The sequence below is a fragment of the Labrus mixtus genome, chromosome 7 (genome assembly GCF_963584025.1).
Source record: "Labrus mixtus chromosome 7, fLabMix1.1, whole genome shotgun sequence".
Lineage (NCBI taxonomy): Eukaryota > Metazoa > Chordata > Actinopteri > Labriformes > Labridae > Labrus > Labrus mixtus.
Window position 1 is genome coordinate 2,655,545 of NC_083618.1, and position 17,571 is coordinate 2,673,115.

The 17,571-nt window shown below is 40.0% G+C and overlaps 2 protein-coding genes across 2 annotated transcripts; one reads left to right on the forward strand and one right to left on the reverse strand.

Annotated features, from left to right (window-relative positions):
• The first annotated feature begins 991 nt into the window (after positions 1 to 991).
• On the forward strand, positions 992 to 9,366 carry LOC132977483 (dnaJ homolog subfamily C member 11-like). Its single transcript, XM_061042084.1, has 16 exons — positions 992 to 1,112; positions 1,850 to 1,979; positions 2,129 to 2,202; positions 2,328 to 2,429; positions 2,607 to 2,735; positions 3,344 to 3,466; positions 3,623 to 3,696; positions 3,807 to 3,996; positions 4,129 to 4,214; positions 4,902 to 5,018; positions 5,326 to 5,481; positions 5,746 to 5,815; positions 6,011 to 6,068; positions 6,806 to 6,948; positions 7,035 to 7,164; positions 7,257 to 9,366. The coding sequence occupies exons 1-16, from the start codon at positions 1,038 to 1,040 to the stop codon at positions 7,280 to 7,282; spliced, it is 1,683 nt and encodes a 560-aa protein (XP_060898067.1). The 5' UTR covers positions 992 to 1,037; the 3' UTR covers positions 7,283 to 9,366.
• Positions 9,367 to 9,434: 68 nt separating this feature from the next.
• Positions 9,435 to 16,720, reverse strand: phf13 (PHD finger protein 13). Its single transcript, XM_061042085.1, has 5 exons — positions 16,335 to 16,720; positions 15,036 to 15,137; positions 13,568 to 13,747; positions 13,066 to 13,486; positions 9,435 to 12,105 (listed from the first exon to the last, which is right to left on the reverse strand). The coding sequence occupies exons 1-5, from the start codon at positions 16,377 to 16,379 to the stop codon at positions 11,873 to 11,875; spliced, it is 981 nt and encodes a 326-aa protein (XP_060898068.1). The 5' UTR covers positions 16,380 to 16,720; the 3' UTR covers positions 9,435 to 11,872.
• Between the last annotated feature and the right edge of the window lie 851 nt (positions 16,721 to 17,571).

The following is a 17,571-nucleotide window of genomic DNA, read 5'->3' on the forward strand; positions in this document are numbered from 1 at the left end:
TTGCTTATAGGCTTTGACGTGTGGGCCAATGTAGTATGTTTACATTGGGGTATTGATTATTTTACCTGCATAAAATATCTGAATACATCTTCTGTCACTGACTGTAACTCTGTTTAAGATGTGGAAAATTAAAACACAATATAAATACATATCATAAGGAGACATAGGTGGCCATCCCTTTTACTTTAGCTTGAAAACCTAAACCATCAGGTTTAAAACCTCCTTTCATATCACAGGGATTAACATGTTGTGCCGTGTAATTTGGTTAATTTGTGATTAATCTGATACAAATGGCAGTTCTGAGGCCGGGTAATACTTCATCAATATTGTTTAAAAATGTTTTGGAGAGGGGCAGAGACAGTGTGGAAAGACAAATGTTGCCCAATACAGGACCCTAAAACTGATCATACAGGTCACTGGTAGAGTGGGGTAAATTGAGCCAGTTTTTACGTATGTGGTTCTCCAGTCAAAGACAATTGACACAGAAGTACAATAAAAACACCTCATTTTAATTTGGGATGTTGTTAATCATTTGAAAATATAAGAATGACATCTATGACGAAGAGCCATGAAAATATGACCTCAGAAAAAAAAGTGCTCCTGTGACTCAACCTACCCCAGGGTAGAGGTAAGTTGAGAATTTAAACGCATCAGGCCGAGTAGGAACATAGATTACCATTATGACTAAGATTATAAAACAGTATTCCTGATATTCAAAAAGGTAGACACAACTTCAAAGTAATTTTTTCATGCCAAGCTATTAGCAATGCAAATAATTTAGCCAATCAGAATCGGCGTCAACTGACTGGTATTGTATACATTACCTACTTAAACAATGATGCTCGTCTCCGTTCCCCTGGTTTTCAGCAGAGCCTTCCTTTCCCATTGCTCCGGTTTCGAGGTGTAAAAGTTGCCTTTGTGTTGATCTTAAACTTCACCAGAAGATGGCGATAGAACGACTTCCGGTCCAGGCGCGACCGACCAATGAGGTTCCAGGGCAGTGGACGGGTGGGCGGGGACTGGAGCAGAAGGCAAACATGGCCGCGTCCTTAGATGATGATTACGAGTCTAATAATCAAGAATACTACGCTCTACTGAACGTCAGGAAAGAGGTACGATTCATTCTGTTTAACAGTGAAGCCCAATGATTACTGACCTTCCGCCGTGAGTGTCAGTGGGTGGATTACCGGAGGGGAAACGGTGTGCAGTCGGTGCATCATCCTTCAGTTTTTGTAACGGTCTTCTTCCTCTGCACCATCATCCGTGCAGGTTGACACCGGCTGATGCAGCAGAAACATGATTATGCAGGATTTTGACAGTATCTCTTTACTTCCTGCAGGCAGTAAATGCATCCAAAGCAGGTGCAAAGTTCTATTATATTATGTTATGTTATATCTGTGCATCGACGAGCACTGTAACAAACCTCAGTCTTCTTCTATGAGACTGAGAGGCCTGAGTGGGACTGTAAACTCTGACGTTTATTGAATAACGTCGGGTTGGGTAACAATAAGTTCACACTGGAAGAAGCTTTCTTAATAATACATCTTACAGTCGTTGTTTCATGTCAGCGAGGTATTGGCTGTCTTCAATCAGTTTAAAGCAGTGTGCAATCCTTTCTTACAGAGATGATTCAAGCTCTCTATTTGCAACTTTTTTGATATTCTGTTGTTTTTTTTCAAGTAAAAAAATTACCCAAAATGAATAGTTTTTGATTAAGATATGGACTCCCTATTTTAATTCGTCATTACAATAGTAAATTGTACTAAACAGCTGTAAACACAATCCTATGCCAATTGCCAAATAATAGATTTAAATGTGCTTTCATGGCATTTTTACCTCTCTGGTACAGGCTACATTGGAGGAGCTGAAGGCATCTTATCGAAGGCTGTGTATGCTCTACCATCCCGACAAACATCGAGACCCCGAGCTTAAAAGTCAGGCTGAACAGCTGTTCAACCAGGTTCACCAAGCTTATGAAGGTAAGGACTAAACACCTCTAGATAGTTTAAAAATTGTATTGCGATTCAACTGACAGTTGAAACTTTCATGGCAAAGCAGTGTAAAAAGAAAAGATGCAAACACAAAAGATGTGAGTAAACTAGACCATTGTGACCGTCTTTACCCTCAGTGCTGAGTGACGATCACTCCAGAGCCATCTATGACCTCTTTGGGAAGAAAGGGCTGGAGGTGGAGGGCTGGGAGGTTTGTAATTCTGTCTTAACATAATCCTTCTGTCCTGAAATTGAGTTGTTTTGCTGCTACCCTACACTTCCAGTCTAAACTGATCCTTCTTACATATGTCTCGTGTTGATGTTGATGATGTGCAGATTGTGGAAAGAAAGAGGACACCGGCTGAAATCCGTGAGGAGTATGAAAGGCTGCAGAGAGAAAGAGAAGAGAGGAGACTGCAACAAAGAACTAACCCCAAGGTTCTCTAAGTCACAATCACATTTCCTCTTCAACGTCACTATTCAATTATTTCTTGTGCGAGCCACCAATTCATGCAGATACTGATAGAAACATTGCGCCTTAAAACTTACTATCCTTTTACAGCTTTATTTATGAATTCCTGCCAATCTCTCCCCCTTTCCACCCTCATCACTCAGGGCACCATCAGCGTGGGCGTGGATGCAACAGACCTATTTGACCGTTATGACGAAGACTTTGAAGAGATGCCAGGAGGAGGCTTTCCTCATATTGAAATCAACAAGATGCACATTTCTCAGTCCATAGAGGTACAACAAAACACATACACACTGTTGGAGCTATTTAATTGTTGTTAGAATTAGTTTTGGTATTTAGTTTACTCATATTTGGGTGGTGTTGTTTATTGAATTATTCTACATGTTTTCTTTATTTAGAATAGATATTTGGGTAATATTTTCTTTTGCTAGTTATTTGTTTAGTAAATTTAGTTTTGCATTAGTTAGGTATTTGGGTAACACTGTGGGCACCAGAGGCAGGTAGAGGACCAGCATGCACCTGGGTGGGCCTGTGGTTTTCTTTACCAGCGCAAGAGAGGCAGCAGGAGACACGATTTTCTTTGTTCTTTTGTTTGCTTTCTTTTGAACCAAATTAACCACCAAAAAACTGCAGATCTCCTGCATGGACAGTGGACTTCTTTTGCCTGCGTACATCACATCCCCCATGGTGCTTCAGTGGTCATTTGATTATGTTTGATATTAGTTTATTTCGATTTTTTTTTGTTTCTGGACAAATAGCCACTACACACACATTTAAACACACACACTCTCTTAGTATTACCCTCTTCACAGCTGCTCACCTGCACCAGAGTCACTGTAGAATTCTCGGTTTTCATCCATTTTTTTTTTTTTTTCCCCAGGCTCCTTTGACGAACTCGGACACTGCAGTGTTGTCTGGTTCACTCTCTACACACAACGGGAACGGAGGGGGCAACATTAACATGACTGTACGAAGGGTAACGTCAGCCAAGGGATGGGGAGAGGTATGCACCACACAAACAATGTTTAAATAAAATAATATTCTACATACCTACAGATAATGTTGAACATGCCCTTTGTGGTAAATGTTAGCATGGGGTGATTTTGTCGTTCTTGCAGCTTATCTGCAGTAACGTCTTCTGTGCGTTCTCCTCTAACAGGTGGAGTTAGGTGCAGGAGATATACTCGGACCTCTCATTGGGTTAAAGGTGTTTCGTAATCTCACTCCACGCTGGTGAGTATGCTCCGTGTGATCCAGGACTGAGAACACAAACTGTAAGAACATGTGAGCAACATTCCCCGTCTCTTCAATTGTTAATCCACTCTTGTCATTTCTCTGCCCAGTTTCTTGACAGCCCAGTGCGGCTTGCAGTTCTCACCTCGAGGTTTGCGACCGAGCTGTTCTCTGATGACAGCACGCCACCTGGACCAGAACACCATGGGTTATCTGCAGTGGCGCTGGGGGCCCAACAGCGCCATGACAACCAGCCTGGTGCGAGACACGAAGAGCAGCCACTTTACTCTCGCTTTGCAGGTACAAAAACAAAGCACCAGCACATTTACACCTGCTGTCATCATAGTCCATATTGTTTTTACAGTATCTCAAAATGTGTCCTAATCTAAGATTTGTTGCATTCTGTGTGAATTATCTCCCAAAAACACTTAGCTTGGTGTGCCTCACTCCTACCTGATGGTGAGCTACCAGTACAAGTTTCAGGATGATGACCAGACCAAAGTGAAAGGCTCTGTGAAGTACGTCTGTCTGCTTTTAATGTCTCAAATGTCTTATTCTGTGATAAACAACTGTTTCCCTTGGCAGGCAGTGAAACTTCTTTTTCCAAGTACTTTTGAAAATGCGACTTAATACCAGCTGAAAATACTGTTTGGTATGAAGTATTTTTAGAAAGATTTACAGTGATTTCTTTTAATTTAATGTTACACATGGTTGCACTTTTCTGAGAAATTGTGAGAACATGTTAAATCACGCCTCATAGGTACAAGAAAGCTGTTCATCTTTTCAAATCCAAGTCATGGTGATATAAAAGAATCATGTTCAGTAGTGCAAAAAAAACATGAGAACTAAATCTCAATGGCCTTACATTACAAATATTCCCTTCACTGAATTTAATAGTAAAAGGTTTATTTTACAGCTCTCACATGCAGCATTAGAAGAGCTGCAGGAGATCAAAAGCAGTTTACACATAAGACATTGCAGGGAAATAAAAAGAAGTAAAGCCACAGTTGAATATTCATGAACATGTAAATGAATATATAATACATTTGACAATAAAGAAATATAAGATGAAAAAAAATGAATTTGTCAAGTATTGGATCCTCAGAGGTTTTTAATCTCTGCTTGCACAGTCTGTATGATTGATTTCATCTCACTGTAGCTGCCTCACTCTTACAGTCTTTGTTTATTTTTGTCTTCCTCTCCAGGACGGGCTGGTTCGGCACTGTGGTGGAATATGGAGCAGAGAGGAAGATCAGCCGACACAGTGTCCTGTCAGCGACTGTCAGCATCGGAGTCCCTCAGGGAGTCACGCTCAAGATCAAGTACGAGCCAAACCCCAAAATATGAGCTCATTCCTCTCTGTGCGCCTCTGTCTCTCGTGATTATCTGACGTGTGTGTGTGTGTGTGTGTGTGTGTGTGTGTGTGTGTGTGTGTGTGTGTGTGTGTGTGTGTGTGTGTGTGTGTGTGTGTGTGTGTGTGTGTGTGTGTGTGTGTGTGTGTGTGTGTGTGTGTGTGTGTGTGTGTGTGTGTGTGTGTGTGTGTGTGTGTGTGTGTGTGTGTGTGTGTGTGTGTGTGTGTGTGTGTGTGTGTGTGTGTGTGTAAATTGCTTACCCTTTGTCTCCATGCAGGTTGGCACGTGCCAGTCAAACGTACCTGTTTCCAGTCCACCTAACAGATCAGCTGCTGCCCAGTGCGGTCTTCTACGCCACCGCCGGACCTCTGCTGTTCTACATGGCCGTCCACAGACTCATCATCATCCCATACACTCGCGCACAGAAACAAGAGTTAGTAAATATGTCCTATTTGTTTTTAAAATGATATTTTAGCTATGAAAATTCTTCATGACAGAGCATTACAATTAAAAGAGCTTGTTTTGGATCAGAAATATGAACGCTCTAATGAAGGCCGCAAAACCCAAAACCACTACAGAAGCCCAGACATTTTGATGGAGTAGTACAACATTTAAATGGCAACATACTTCATCATATGCATGTGACTCCCATTGGGTAATTATTGATGTCTACTCTGTCTTTCTCTGCACTATTCAGAGAGCTGGAGCTGCACAGGAAGAGCTCAGCCACAGACATCGCTAAGAAGAAGCAGGAGGCAGAGTCTGCTGTGAGTACTCAACATGCAGACACACTCAAACTGTCTGTACACGATCACTGATCGTTGTTTCCGGGGTTCAGCTCCCCTAGTCTCATCTTTCTCTCTCTCTCTTTTCCTGTTCTGTTTTTTGTTTCCTCCCTCCCCCCACCCCTCCTCCTCCTCCTCCTCCTCCTCCTCCTCCTGCTCCTCTTCCTCCCTCGGCAGGTTCTGCTGATGCAGGAGTCTGTGAGGAGAATCATAGAAGCTGAAGAATCCAAGATGGGTGAGAGAACACACACGCACACTCGTGCACAAATGCACTCACGCAAACACAGCATTAGGGTGGGAAACGGAGTCCTTTTCTTTTTAAAGCTTGCAGACAGATAAGACTTGATAAAAATGGCAAAGTGTGAAGTTAAAACACATCTCATGGATGCTTTAAACAGCATAATACAACGATGATTGACAATTCAGTTTTTCAAAGTCTGACCTCAATTGTCTCTTTCTGTCCAATAAGTGATAGTAAAGATATCGTCCGTCATACTACACGTTGAACTAAGTTAATACATCATAGTGGACTTATGGAATAGATCAGCTGTTCGGGCTGCGAGTTTGGCTCAGTTGGTGGAGCAGGCACTTGGTTAGACTTTGCGTCGACTTTGTGTTGAACTTATTTTTTACAGTTGCTTTAAAAATTGTTTCATATGTAAGAATGGATTGTTAATGAATACGGCATTGCTCACTTTCACATATAATTGTTTTTTTAAATAAATGAAACAGCACTGGTTAAGCTCAGCAAGTAGAACATGCACCTACCCCCTTTTTTTTTGTGAGAAGGTTGCATTTTATTATTTGAAGAATTTGTTTATTGGATGTGTTCAATTTACCCTTTAATCTAGACGCTCCGTCCACAAGGAACAGTTAGCTACATAGTATGAATATCCAGCCAGCAAAGTAGCAGGACTGTTACATGAAGACACTTATAACTTTAAAAAAAACAAAACATGTGATTCTGTGTAGGACTGATCATCCTGAACGCCTGGTATGGAAAGTTTGTGTCTGACACCAGCCAGAGGCAGGAGAAAGCAAAGGTGATTGACGTCACTGTACCTCTGCAGTGCATAGTCAAAGACTCCAAGCTCATCCTCACCGAGTCCTCAAAGGTGCGTGGGTTTACGTGTCCCCTTTGACTACCTATACAGATCTGCATGCATACATCAGTGTTCTTTATGTCTCTCTTTCTGCTCAGGCTGGACTGCCGGGGTTTTACGACCCCTGTGTGGGAGAGGAGAAGAGTCTCAAATTACTGTACCAGTTCAGAGGTGTCATGCACCAAGTCATCTCTGCAGACACCGAGCCACTACGGATACCTAAGCAATGTCAGTATGCATTAATATAATGTACAATACATTACAACAGACTGCAGTATTTTGAATGCATCCATGTTGAGAATATTTGTTTTTCTTTTCAGCACACAGACTTGAGTCTGAGTCTTAGGAGCCCAGCAAATGTTGGAACAGCATAGATAAAAATAGACTCTCTAATCAGAAGCATCCAAGAGTGGAGAGGACACATCAACAAGAAGTCTTTTTCTCCCCTCTGGTCCTCTTCTGTCATGGTATTAGTGAACCTGTGTATCCAGTTTCTCCACTCCTCCCTTTCCCGTGGGCCAGCTCCGAGGGTCAGTACCATGCAGGAGTGGGCTCAGGGTTTCTACAAGGTATCACCCTACGTGTCTCTAGGCTGCTGCCAGAGTGCAGACTCCTGAAAACATAGTTTAATATATGCACTACAGAAGAAGAACTGATAGTCACCACAGGCATGGTGGTCATTCCTGTTGATATAGAGCGAAAGGTGCACACGAAGAGTTAAAAGATATTTCTTAAGTCGAGCATATACAAATGAGCTGTGCTGTAGTTTTATTCCATATCATTGTAGTCCTTTGTCCTGTGTTTGTGTCACCCTGTTAGGTTTGAATCTAATAATGTAATAACATACGAGTCGTTACACTAACTCATGCAAAAATGTTTAGAGGAACACCATGCAGGATCTTGTCTCAGTGACCCTGCTGTGGCTGTTCAGGGATGAGTTTGTTTTTGGTCCTTTTTCCCTTCAGTCACATCATAAACCGGTGCTCAAATCTTCTATCTGTGATGGATGTGGGGGGGTTTAGGGAGGACTTCTACATGACAAATATGTGCTTTGATGGTAGCGTCCCAACCAAGGTGAGACAGGCTTGATCTCTTTATACAGACACACATATCTCAGGCCAGGCTGGAATTGAAAGTTCTAAATTGGTAAATATTTAGCTAAAAAAAGCTACATGTGTGGAGAGTATTGCACGGTTGGGACGTTAGCACTAGAGGACATAGATCAACATTTTCCCCTCGTGAAGGTTGTGTTTGCTGCTGACAGTAACTCAGTAACGGAGCTGACCTGAGCCACACTTAAGTTTGACTTATTTGACTGACTATGGCACATTGACATAGATATGTTTATTTATTTCATTTGTATTGTTTGTACTTCAATCATGTGCCATGTATTTAATTTGATATAATGTGCCCCTGCTTTTTAATTGGCTGCCACTGTCACTTATATTACTAAGTAATACATTGTAATGCAATGTTCAAGATGATGAAAACACTTGTGAGCAGACTTTAATGAGCTTCTTCTATGCGGTTATCAAAACACTAATTTACCTGCACTGTAGCTTTGTTTTCTTTTTAAATCAGGATAGTGAGGTGTACATGAGGACATCTAATTCAAACTATTGCACTTTCTGTTCAGATTTATTATTATAGCACAGGAATTGTTTTGTTTTCTGTTTTGCATCAGATGCACATTACAAAGACAAACCCCCCCATTTGATTTCTTTTAGTTGTAAAGGAGAAATGTGACAGGAGGGATTTGGATGGGAGATCCTGTCCTAGGCTAAATCCTGGAAGACTCTCAAACCCACAACTACAGGATGCAAATGGTATCCAAACACAACGGTAATAGAATAGGATATAATTACTTTATTGATCCCAAACTGGGAAATTGTGGAAAATTTAATTATTTAATTAATTTGCACAACATACAGTATCATACATATTAGATGTTAGTTGTCATGAAAGAGCTGCTGATGTTGACAACTGGACTTAACCAGTGTCTTATAAAGCTGACTTTATATGGTTCCCTATTTTGATTAGTTTTGGTTTGACTATTACTGCAATAGACCTTAAAGACCAGAAGGTGACTGGTCAGCATTGAGATGGAGACGTTCTTGTCCGAGTCTGAAGCATGTCGCTCCCTGTCCTTCTCTGCAGTGAGATCTCTAACAGTCTTGAGTTGGGGTCCCTTTTACATCAGCAACTTTGCACTGCTTTTGTTTGTACTCTTTGTTTGTCTTAAATGTTTTATTTGGAAGGTGAGCTGGTCGCCTCAGCTCTGGTGCCACCATGAGGCCAGCACAAAGACTGCTATCCTGCTGTTAAACTCCAACCCCCCACTGAACCACACGAGTATGTCCATGTATTGTATGGTGGAGGAGCCTGTTTTCTCTGTCCTGTAAAGATTACAATAAATATGATCCTCTATGATTCTTGTTTGATTTCAGTGTTGACTGAGTAACCCTCACTGTATTACCAAAAGATGAAAGGAAAACCAGTTAAAATGGTAACTCTTTATTTACAATAGTTTACAATAGTTTCACAGAAACAGTTTGCACCACAGTACAGACAACGCTTTCTCAATAAGGGGATAGGACAACCCAGGATCAGAATAAACTGCATCACAATGAGCATTGTTAACAATAATTACAGAGATGTCTTAAAGATGCACGTAAAAATTAGACATGTTTGCCTAAAGATGTCTCCAGGTTTCTCATCAAGACATGATCGTCCTGAGAAATCATTTTGGGGGTCTTTGAACATCTAGAAAACATCAAACCTGGATGCTTGCTGGGTACCAACAAGTTAACCAACATTTGTAAATACCAGAAGACAAGTGCAGAGATGAGCTTAACCATTCTAAACTCTCAAAGTCTTGTGTATGTTACAAACCAAACATTCATTGTGTGTGTGTGTGTGTGTGTGTTAGTATTTCCCTGGCCAAGTCTATTGATTCTGCATGGTTAAATCCCTCCCTGGACTAATATCCAAGAGTCTAAATCATGTCACTCTACAGTATGGCTTTTATATATAAATCAGAAAAAAAAACAGCAGATGGCACATGAATAACAGCTTAAAATCTTTTGTAATGTGCCTTAAAAACATCTTCCAAATAAACCTGCTGCATACAAAAGCAACTATTTACTGCTGTAAAAAATGTGAGAGATGATACGAGTCTGATATCTGCTCTTCTGATATGACCCGTCAGAGACTTACTAAATATTTCCCAAAACCATTGCCGTGGTACTTTTAGCGGACAATCCCGTTTCTCCATCCCACAAGTGACCAATGACCACCAGGGGATTTTTTTTTAGCTGAGACAAGTCATAGCAGCACAAGCCTTCACCCTCACACAGTGTAAACCAGTCAGTCAAACAAACACACTCGCATGCATAATTCCAACTGGAGCATCTTCATCGGACGACACTTGCCCAGTTAAGAAAAGCTTTTCACTCAGCTGATACCTCTACAGGACGGTCATGAGTTCCCTTCTTTAAATGTGCACCCTCTCTGAAAACGTGAGCATGAAACTGTTGAAAACAACAAAATGAGGTTCCCTGCTCCTTCCTGTCAGCAGAGACAACGGAAAACGCTTGAAAGATATTCTGATAACATTCAGATTCTGATACCTTTAATCTTGTCCGATTCCAAACACTCCTCCAGTACAAGTGAGATAAAAAAAAACATCATCTTTATTAGTGTTGGACAAATACTGAGTGGTGACTTTTTTTTTGCTTGCTCTAAAGATGGCTGCACTTTCTGCAGCTTGGGATTTTTGACACCATCACATGATAGTTTGCATGAAACACAGTTTGTCTTTGCAGCTCTTAAACTATAGGTAGTATTCATTAATGCTGTGTAGCTTTACTGTTTAAGAGAAGAACAAAAAAACCCTTACATGCTGGGGTTTGAGGCTGTTAAATAATGTTATCCATTCAGATATTTGCAGATACTCAATACTGCAATTTGGAAAGTATCGGACTGATTTTTGAACTGGTTTTGGAACAACTCCTTAAAAGACTTTAACTGACAACTTGCATGTTGTCTGTCTGATTTTCTTTATATGAACAAACAGTTACTTCTGAAAGAATCCTTAGAAACAGAAGTCTGGTAAAGTAAGAACACTGTAAAGTGTGTAGAAGCTTCACCATCTGAACACCTTTCACTCAAGAGGAGTAGCTTAGGCTGGAAGACAGTTTATGAAGTAGAAGAAAGGGCTGTACAGGCTCATAGCCTCAAAAGTATTCTTCCACAAAGTCTTAAATAAAAAACAAAACAGGAAATAGATGAAGCAGATGCATACTTTACTCTTTTTCCTACATCTTTGTTCTATTGGATAATACCTCAGCTTTACTATAGCACCATCTGAAGCAAGTGACACAAGGCTTGACTTGTTTTCTCTTTTTTTTTTAATCCGTTATTTGTTTAACAATGACAGGAGGCCTGTACGAGAAATCAAAGCTAGTTTAATCAGAAAGATATACCTATCCCTGTGACAGATGGTCAGATAGATATTTCTTTGAAGAAATTAGAAAAAAGTGCAAACTGTCTCTCCCATAAATCACAAAATGCACCATAGAGGGTGGCAGTTGCGAGGGGTTTTCTCTCTACATATGGCAGTTCAAATGTTTCCAGTGTTCACGAGACACAAAGTCTAGTCGGCGCAGTTTTCTGCTATGCTAATGTCATCTACAGACAGACATCCATTCAGTGATTGCCTTACGCACAGAGTCTGTAGGGAAGCAGAAACAAGTCTTAGGAAATCTAAAATAGCACTCAAACTGTTTACAAACAGGATAAAGGCTTGGGATAGGTCCACCAAAGTGTCTGTAGAAAATGTGGCTGACCATGAAGGACAGAGACTGAAGGGTGCAAGACCTGAATTCGAGGAAGGAGTCAGTCCAGCAGGGGGGGGTCAAAGTTCAGGGTTCTTGAGTCAGTCAAGCAGATGCTTACGTGGGCCGACTCGCGAGCGGTGGGAACGACGGCTATCCGCGTTTCCGTGCGTCTCTCGGCAGCTCTGGCACACGTATGTCTCTGGCACATGGCTCTTGCGGATCTTGGCACACGACAGGTGGATCCAGGTGTTGCACTTGTTACACTCGATCATGGCGCGGCCTGCGAAGGGCTTCATGCAGAAACAAGTGACGAGGTCCCACGAGTCGTCGTCTGAAGAGAGACAACATGACGAGTTCAGCTTGGTCACAAGGGCTGTGCTCAATACTCGACACAATTGTTTTCACAATACTTCATAGATATTCCAGCCCCCACACATCAATACTTTAAATGGATTAAAAGTGTCCTTTTATTTCCCTTAAATTCCTGAGACCACAACAACCTCTGGGTCTGTAGATATCACTCTTCAACTAGTGGACACAGAGAGAGAGCAGCAGTGGTTGATTAACGTAAAGATGAAGAAAGCGAGGGCGGTTTATGTAAAGAAAGTGGTAAAATAAAGAAATAAAGCAATATTTCAAGATTATTTTGAAGGTCTGTAGTTTTGCATGAAGGTGCAAGAAGGAGCTTTTTGTTTGTATGATGAGAAAATCCAAACATAAAGAAAGTGGCCAGGGTCTTTGCAGACAGACACCACCACACAAATCAAACTGGATTAGGAGTGATAATTGACGTGGAATATTTTAAAACAGGTCCACGTCCTACTTTAGGGAAATCCTCCTCATGATGCCTTTAGTTGCTGTTGACAGTTTTTCACATGAGTTAGTAAGTATTTACTTTTTCTACACAAGCATTGGATGCAGGTTATCAATTAAAAACAGGAGGGTTCACACTTAATGGTACCCATGGTTTATAATGTTGTTACCATGGTATTAAGACCGGTATTGATATTGTTTGATTTTTACTTTTATCACATTAACGTTTAAAATTCTGGTATTGTGAAACTGTTCTAATAAATTGAAATGGAAATATTAACATAAAAAGATAAAAATTTCAATTTGATTTAACATAGCAAGTTGTATTCTTATCGGCTCCACTTTTGAATTTTCAGTAAATTATGGAGAGTATTGCAAAGTATCACAATTATGAGGTCCTTGCCAATATCCAACCCTATTGGTCATTTGGTTGAACTTGTAACAATTAAATAATGCACCAAAAAAAATAAAAACCTACCCGAGTCTACCATGATGTCTTCATCCTCTCCAGATCCATCTTCGTCTCTGAACACCACCTGCTTCCCCTGACGGAACACTGTTCTGCTTCCTGAAAAGCCCTCCACCTTCTGTACCTTTACCACCCCTTCCTCCAGGTCCTGACCTTCCCATGATTGGCCCTCATCATTGGGCTCCTCTTTGCAGGGGGCGGGACTATGTAGACGCTGGGGAGGGAGGGGAATGCTGAAATCATCTTCTGGCTCTTCTTTGATCATTTTGCCACCGAAGGAGACTGGGTACTGCAACTCTTGGACTATAGACTGGGCCTGCTGAACCGCACCTTCCTCACCACCTGAATGCTCCCTTTCCTTTCTCCTTTTCTTCTTCTTCAGCTTGTCAGCTTTCCTGCGGTCATCTGGGTGCAGGGTGGTAAATGTGTGCTTAAGGGGAAAAAAACAGAGGGCCGTTAAAAGGTGTGAAGGTGAACACATTCTTGTTTATGTCAACTTTTATCCACTCACATCTTTCTTGGTGTGACTGGATAGAGGGGCTCCGGGCTGTGGACGTTTCCTGCTCCTGTCCTGGGGGGCCTTGAAGGGGCGTTGGGGGCAGGAGGTTGGGGGTCCAGGTGTCCAACCATCACTGTCAGCGGTGCTGCCTGTACTATTAGGGGGGCTGGAACTACTGCGCAGTGGAGAGTCCTGTAAACGATGAAGACGTTACAGTGAGTGAAATTAAGCAGGTAAATAACTGATTCAAAATATTTGATTCTGATTCATAATAATATATTAGTTCTTCAGTGTGAGAAATTCCCCTGTTTTAACAATGCACAATAGAAGGTGTTCTAAATCAATTACAAAGAGCATCCGGTAATGAAACTGAATTCAGATATGTGTGAGATCTTGGGATGTTAAAAGAAAAATTACTAGCTTGTACCTGAAAAGATACTTTTATCAATTGTAAAGAATCTAATAAAAACAATTCATGTAAGAAATGATTATGTTGTTTTTGACAGCAATGTATCACTTTGGGTTGTTGTTGGGGTCCTGTGGAGGCCAAGCTTTTCTTAGAATCGATTAAGGAATTTTTTTTAAATACAATTGCTTTAAATGACAAAGATGTGTATAAATGTGTTTGAGGGAGAAACTAGGGTATGAATGGATGGTCCATGTGACCAAGACTACTTGCAGCAGAACAGACAGCTCTGCTAAGGAGATGACAAAAAAGCATTGTCGGTGAAGGAGGCTTTAAGTAACAGACAGTTTGTGCATTCCTGCAAACAAGACAGGAAGACATTTGTTACACTAATAACAGAGTCACACATGAAATCTTTTTTTTACAAAAAGAAGTATATATGCCACATGAATGGTAAGAAAAGGCTTAGGTTAATTTATAACAGAGGGGGTGCTGAAACCAAAACAAACAAAGCCAGGGAAACTACAGAGACAAAAGAATCTGTTTCAGATAATCTCATTGTCGAAATCTGTTTGCACACAGAGGATGAAATTCAATACGCCTAAAAGAAGTCAATGTCCCATATCAGATTTCCAATCCGGTACCCAATTTGCTGAGTTGGCTAAATGCAATTTAAGAAAAAGATATGTGACTTTATTGTAAGAACAGTTTGACTGTGAACGGTTTCACTTCACCTTTTTCAGTCAACATAAAGTCAGGACTTCTCAAAGATAATTACAATGTCTGCTGAGTTTTTGTGAATTGATTAAATCCATGCATTCAGAGAGTGCATTGACAACTTTTGGATTTCACTAAGCGTAGTGCAAGTCTTTTTTTATGTATTTACATTTTGATGAATTTTGGATCTATGTCACACTGTTTAGGAATTCCTACTTTTACAAATCTTTTATTTGACTTAGGTCCTCAGAGTTCAAGAACCTGCGCAAGAGAAGTGTATTTAACTTTAAAAAAATGTTTAGCTCAGAAATACAAGTGCTTATGTCAAGTCTACATGCAGTGCCCTCGTTTACTCACCTCCTGGGGATATGGGATGTAGCCGGCATAGGCCAAGACAAAAGTACAAAACTTGTTAAAATCCTCGACTGTCCTCCTCCTCCTGTATTGAGGACTGAAACCCTGAAACACAGAAACGTGATTGAAACATCAGCTGCATCAGACCTTCACAGACCCTGACATGGCGTTGACATGATTGGTACACACAAACTGACACTCAGCGTTGACTCGTCCACTATGACGTTGACTCGTCCACTATACATTAATTGAGTTATTAATTTATTTCCGTATTTTTACATTTACACATCTATTTATTTCTGTGTCCAGGTCATAAGAGGAAAAGTATATCTGTAAATTTGCTTCTGTCTGTTTTTCAAAATTGACCAATCCTACTTCAGTAATGTTAGGACGGCCCACTTAATTTACATATTTACTTTTCCTTGTACAACATGGACACAGAAATACATAAATAAATATATGAATATATTTATTTATATATGAATTGTTGCATTTATTTAATTATTCATACATTATTGTGTGCATTTCTCCTAACATTTATTTATTCATTTATTTATACTTTAGTCATTTTTTGTCCCTCATAGTCCACTTCATAAATCTGGGCGAAATGAAATATTAACATTGTGACACAAACATAGCTGAAAGTTGAATTCGTCACATAGATGCCTTTTTCTTTTTGGGCTAATCAGTGAACACTACCAACCCCCACCCAACAAACCACAGCTAATGTTAGCTGGGTCGACTAGCAATGCACCTCACATAAGTAACTAATGCTACGAGGCTAGTTGCTGGCTAATAAGGGTGGAGTTTATCTGGTAAACAAATCGTTCAGGTCAAAATTAAATTCGAATTAAAAAATGCCAAAGATTCAAACAGAGTCATTACAGAATAAGTGATAATAATCTGTTTACTGACATTTAAAGCAGGTTGCCTCATGATGCTTAGTTAGCATCTGTTAGTGTTAGCATGCTAACACTATGATGATGGAATGTTTTCTTTACGTTAACCAGCAAAGCAACAATCATACACAGCAAACAGCTGGACTGTCGCCAAACACTCATTAATACTGACAATGTCAAGTTTTACTATCGAAATGTGCAAGTCTTAACATGATTTATCTGAATGTTAAGCGTGTAAAACTTAATCTTATTTGTGTACCAGTTGCTAACTACATGTCAACATGCTAACTCTTACTAATCAGCAGCTGCTACATCGTGTGGTGACAAGTTGATGTTTGCTAACACCGTTAGCCATGCCTGCACACTACTCACTCTATAATAGTTCATTAAATAATAAACTTACCTCCGGCTGAAATGCATTGGATGTCGATGGGTCAATGTCACCCATCTTTACAGAGTACCCGACAACCTGGCGTTGTGTTCGGGTGACAGACTAGAGAAACGGACCGTAAACACCGCTGTGGTTACCTAGCTCTCCATGCTAACATACCTATCGTTAGCGTCAGCGTTACTTATGATCAACAGTGTTCACTCAGCGTGCCAATAACGTCACTTCAACTGATGTCAGAGTCGGTTCAAAGTTTTAAAACGTGCCTCTCGTCACCATTAAACGGTAGTAAACGCCACCACAGTGTTTCCACCGAGCTATCTGATAATGTCTCCGTTTGATCCAGTTTACTGTGGGGGGGGGAGCGGTTCACGGCTGTCACCAGCTGCCTGTGCGCTGTTCTTCTTCGTTTACTACAAAACCATGTCAGCTACGGGTCAAAGCGGCGCATTACCGCCCTCCTGTGGCGGGCGTCGTGAATAAAACACTCAATGGATCCCTTCCATTTACTGATGTGTCGTCGGATTTGTCTCACAAACCGGATTGAAGAAAGGGGAAGACACTTAAGAAATTATATATAGAAATGTTTAAAGTCGGGTCAAAATACTCTGCTTCGATTTATTTTTTTAAATCTACCTTCCATAAGATGTCTTCTAAAAATTTACTAAACCAACTCTTTGGCAGTAATAGCCACAAAATATAATATTATATATAATATTATATATAATAATAATAATTAATATAATAATAATAATAATAATAATAATAATGATAATAATAATAATAAAAAATAAAAATAATAATAATATAATAAAATGATAATAATAATAATATATAATAAGAATAAGAACAAGAATAATAATATACTATAATATAATATATTATATTATATTATATTTGGCCAAAATCGCTACAAAGGAAATAATTTGGATGTAAGATACGTGTACCAACCATAGACTGTAAGGGCTATTATAGGTGAAACCTTACTTCCAGAGCTCAAATACAATTTCATTTTTTCAAATTGAGTGTGAAACATCTCAGGGAGGAGAATGCAAAAAGAAAACAAGAGTACTGTACAAAGAGGCAATACAAAACAACAACTCATACTACTGAGAAACTACTGAATCAGGAAATTGAAGTATTTAAAAACTGTCTTGGAGGAAAAAATGCATAGTTAGTAATGCATAGGCTACTGTTTTCACGTTATATTCTAGTACCTAGTTATTAAAAAATAAATTATGTATTACCGATC

Bases quoted from the DNA above. Each gene is read 5' to 3' on its own strand.
- phf13 (XM_061042085.1), bottom strand. From the start codon at position 16,379: ATGGGTGACATTGACCCATCGACATCCAATGCATTTCAGCCGGAG. The intron at 15,138-16,334 runs GTAAGTTTATTA...TCTGTGTTTCAG, and splicing joins CCAATGCATTTCAGCCGGAG to GGTTTCAGTCCTCAATACAG. The intron at 13,487-13,567 runs GTGAGTGGATAA...TTTCCCCTTAAG, and splicing joins CCAGTCACACCAAGAAAGAT to CACACATTTACCACCCTGCA.
- LOC132977483 (XM_061042084.1), top strand. From the start codon at position 1,038: ATGGCCGCGTCCTTAGATGATGATTACGAGTCTAATAATCAAGAATAC. The intron at 3,467-3,622 runs GTATGCACCACA...CTCCTCTAACAG, and splicing joins CAGCCAAGGGATGGGGAGAG to GTGGAGTTAGGTGCAGGAGA. The intron at 3,997-4,128 runs GTACAAAAACAA...AAAAACACTTAG, and splicing joins ACTTTACTCTCGCTTTGCAG to CTTGGTGTGCCTCACTCCTA.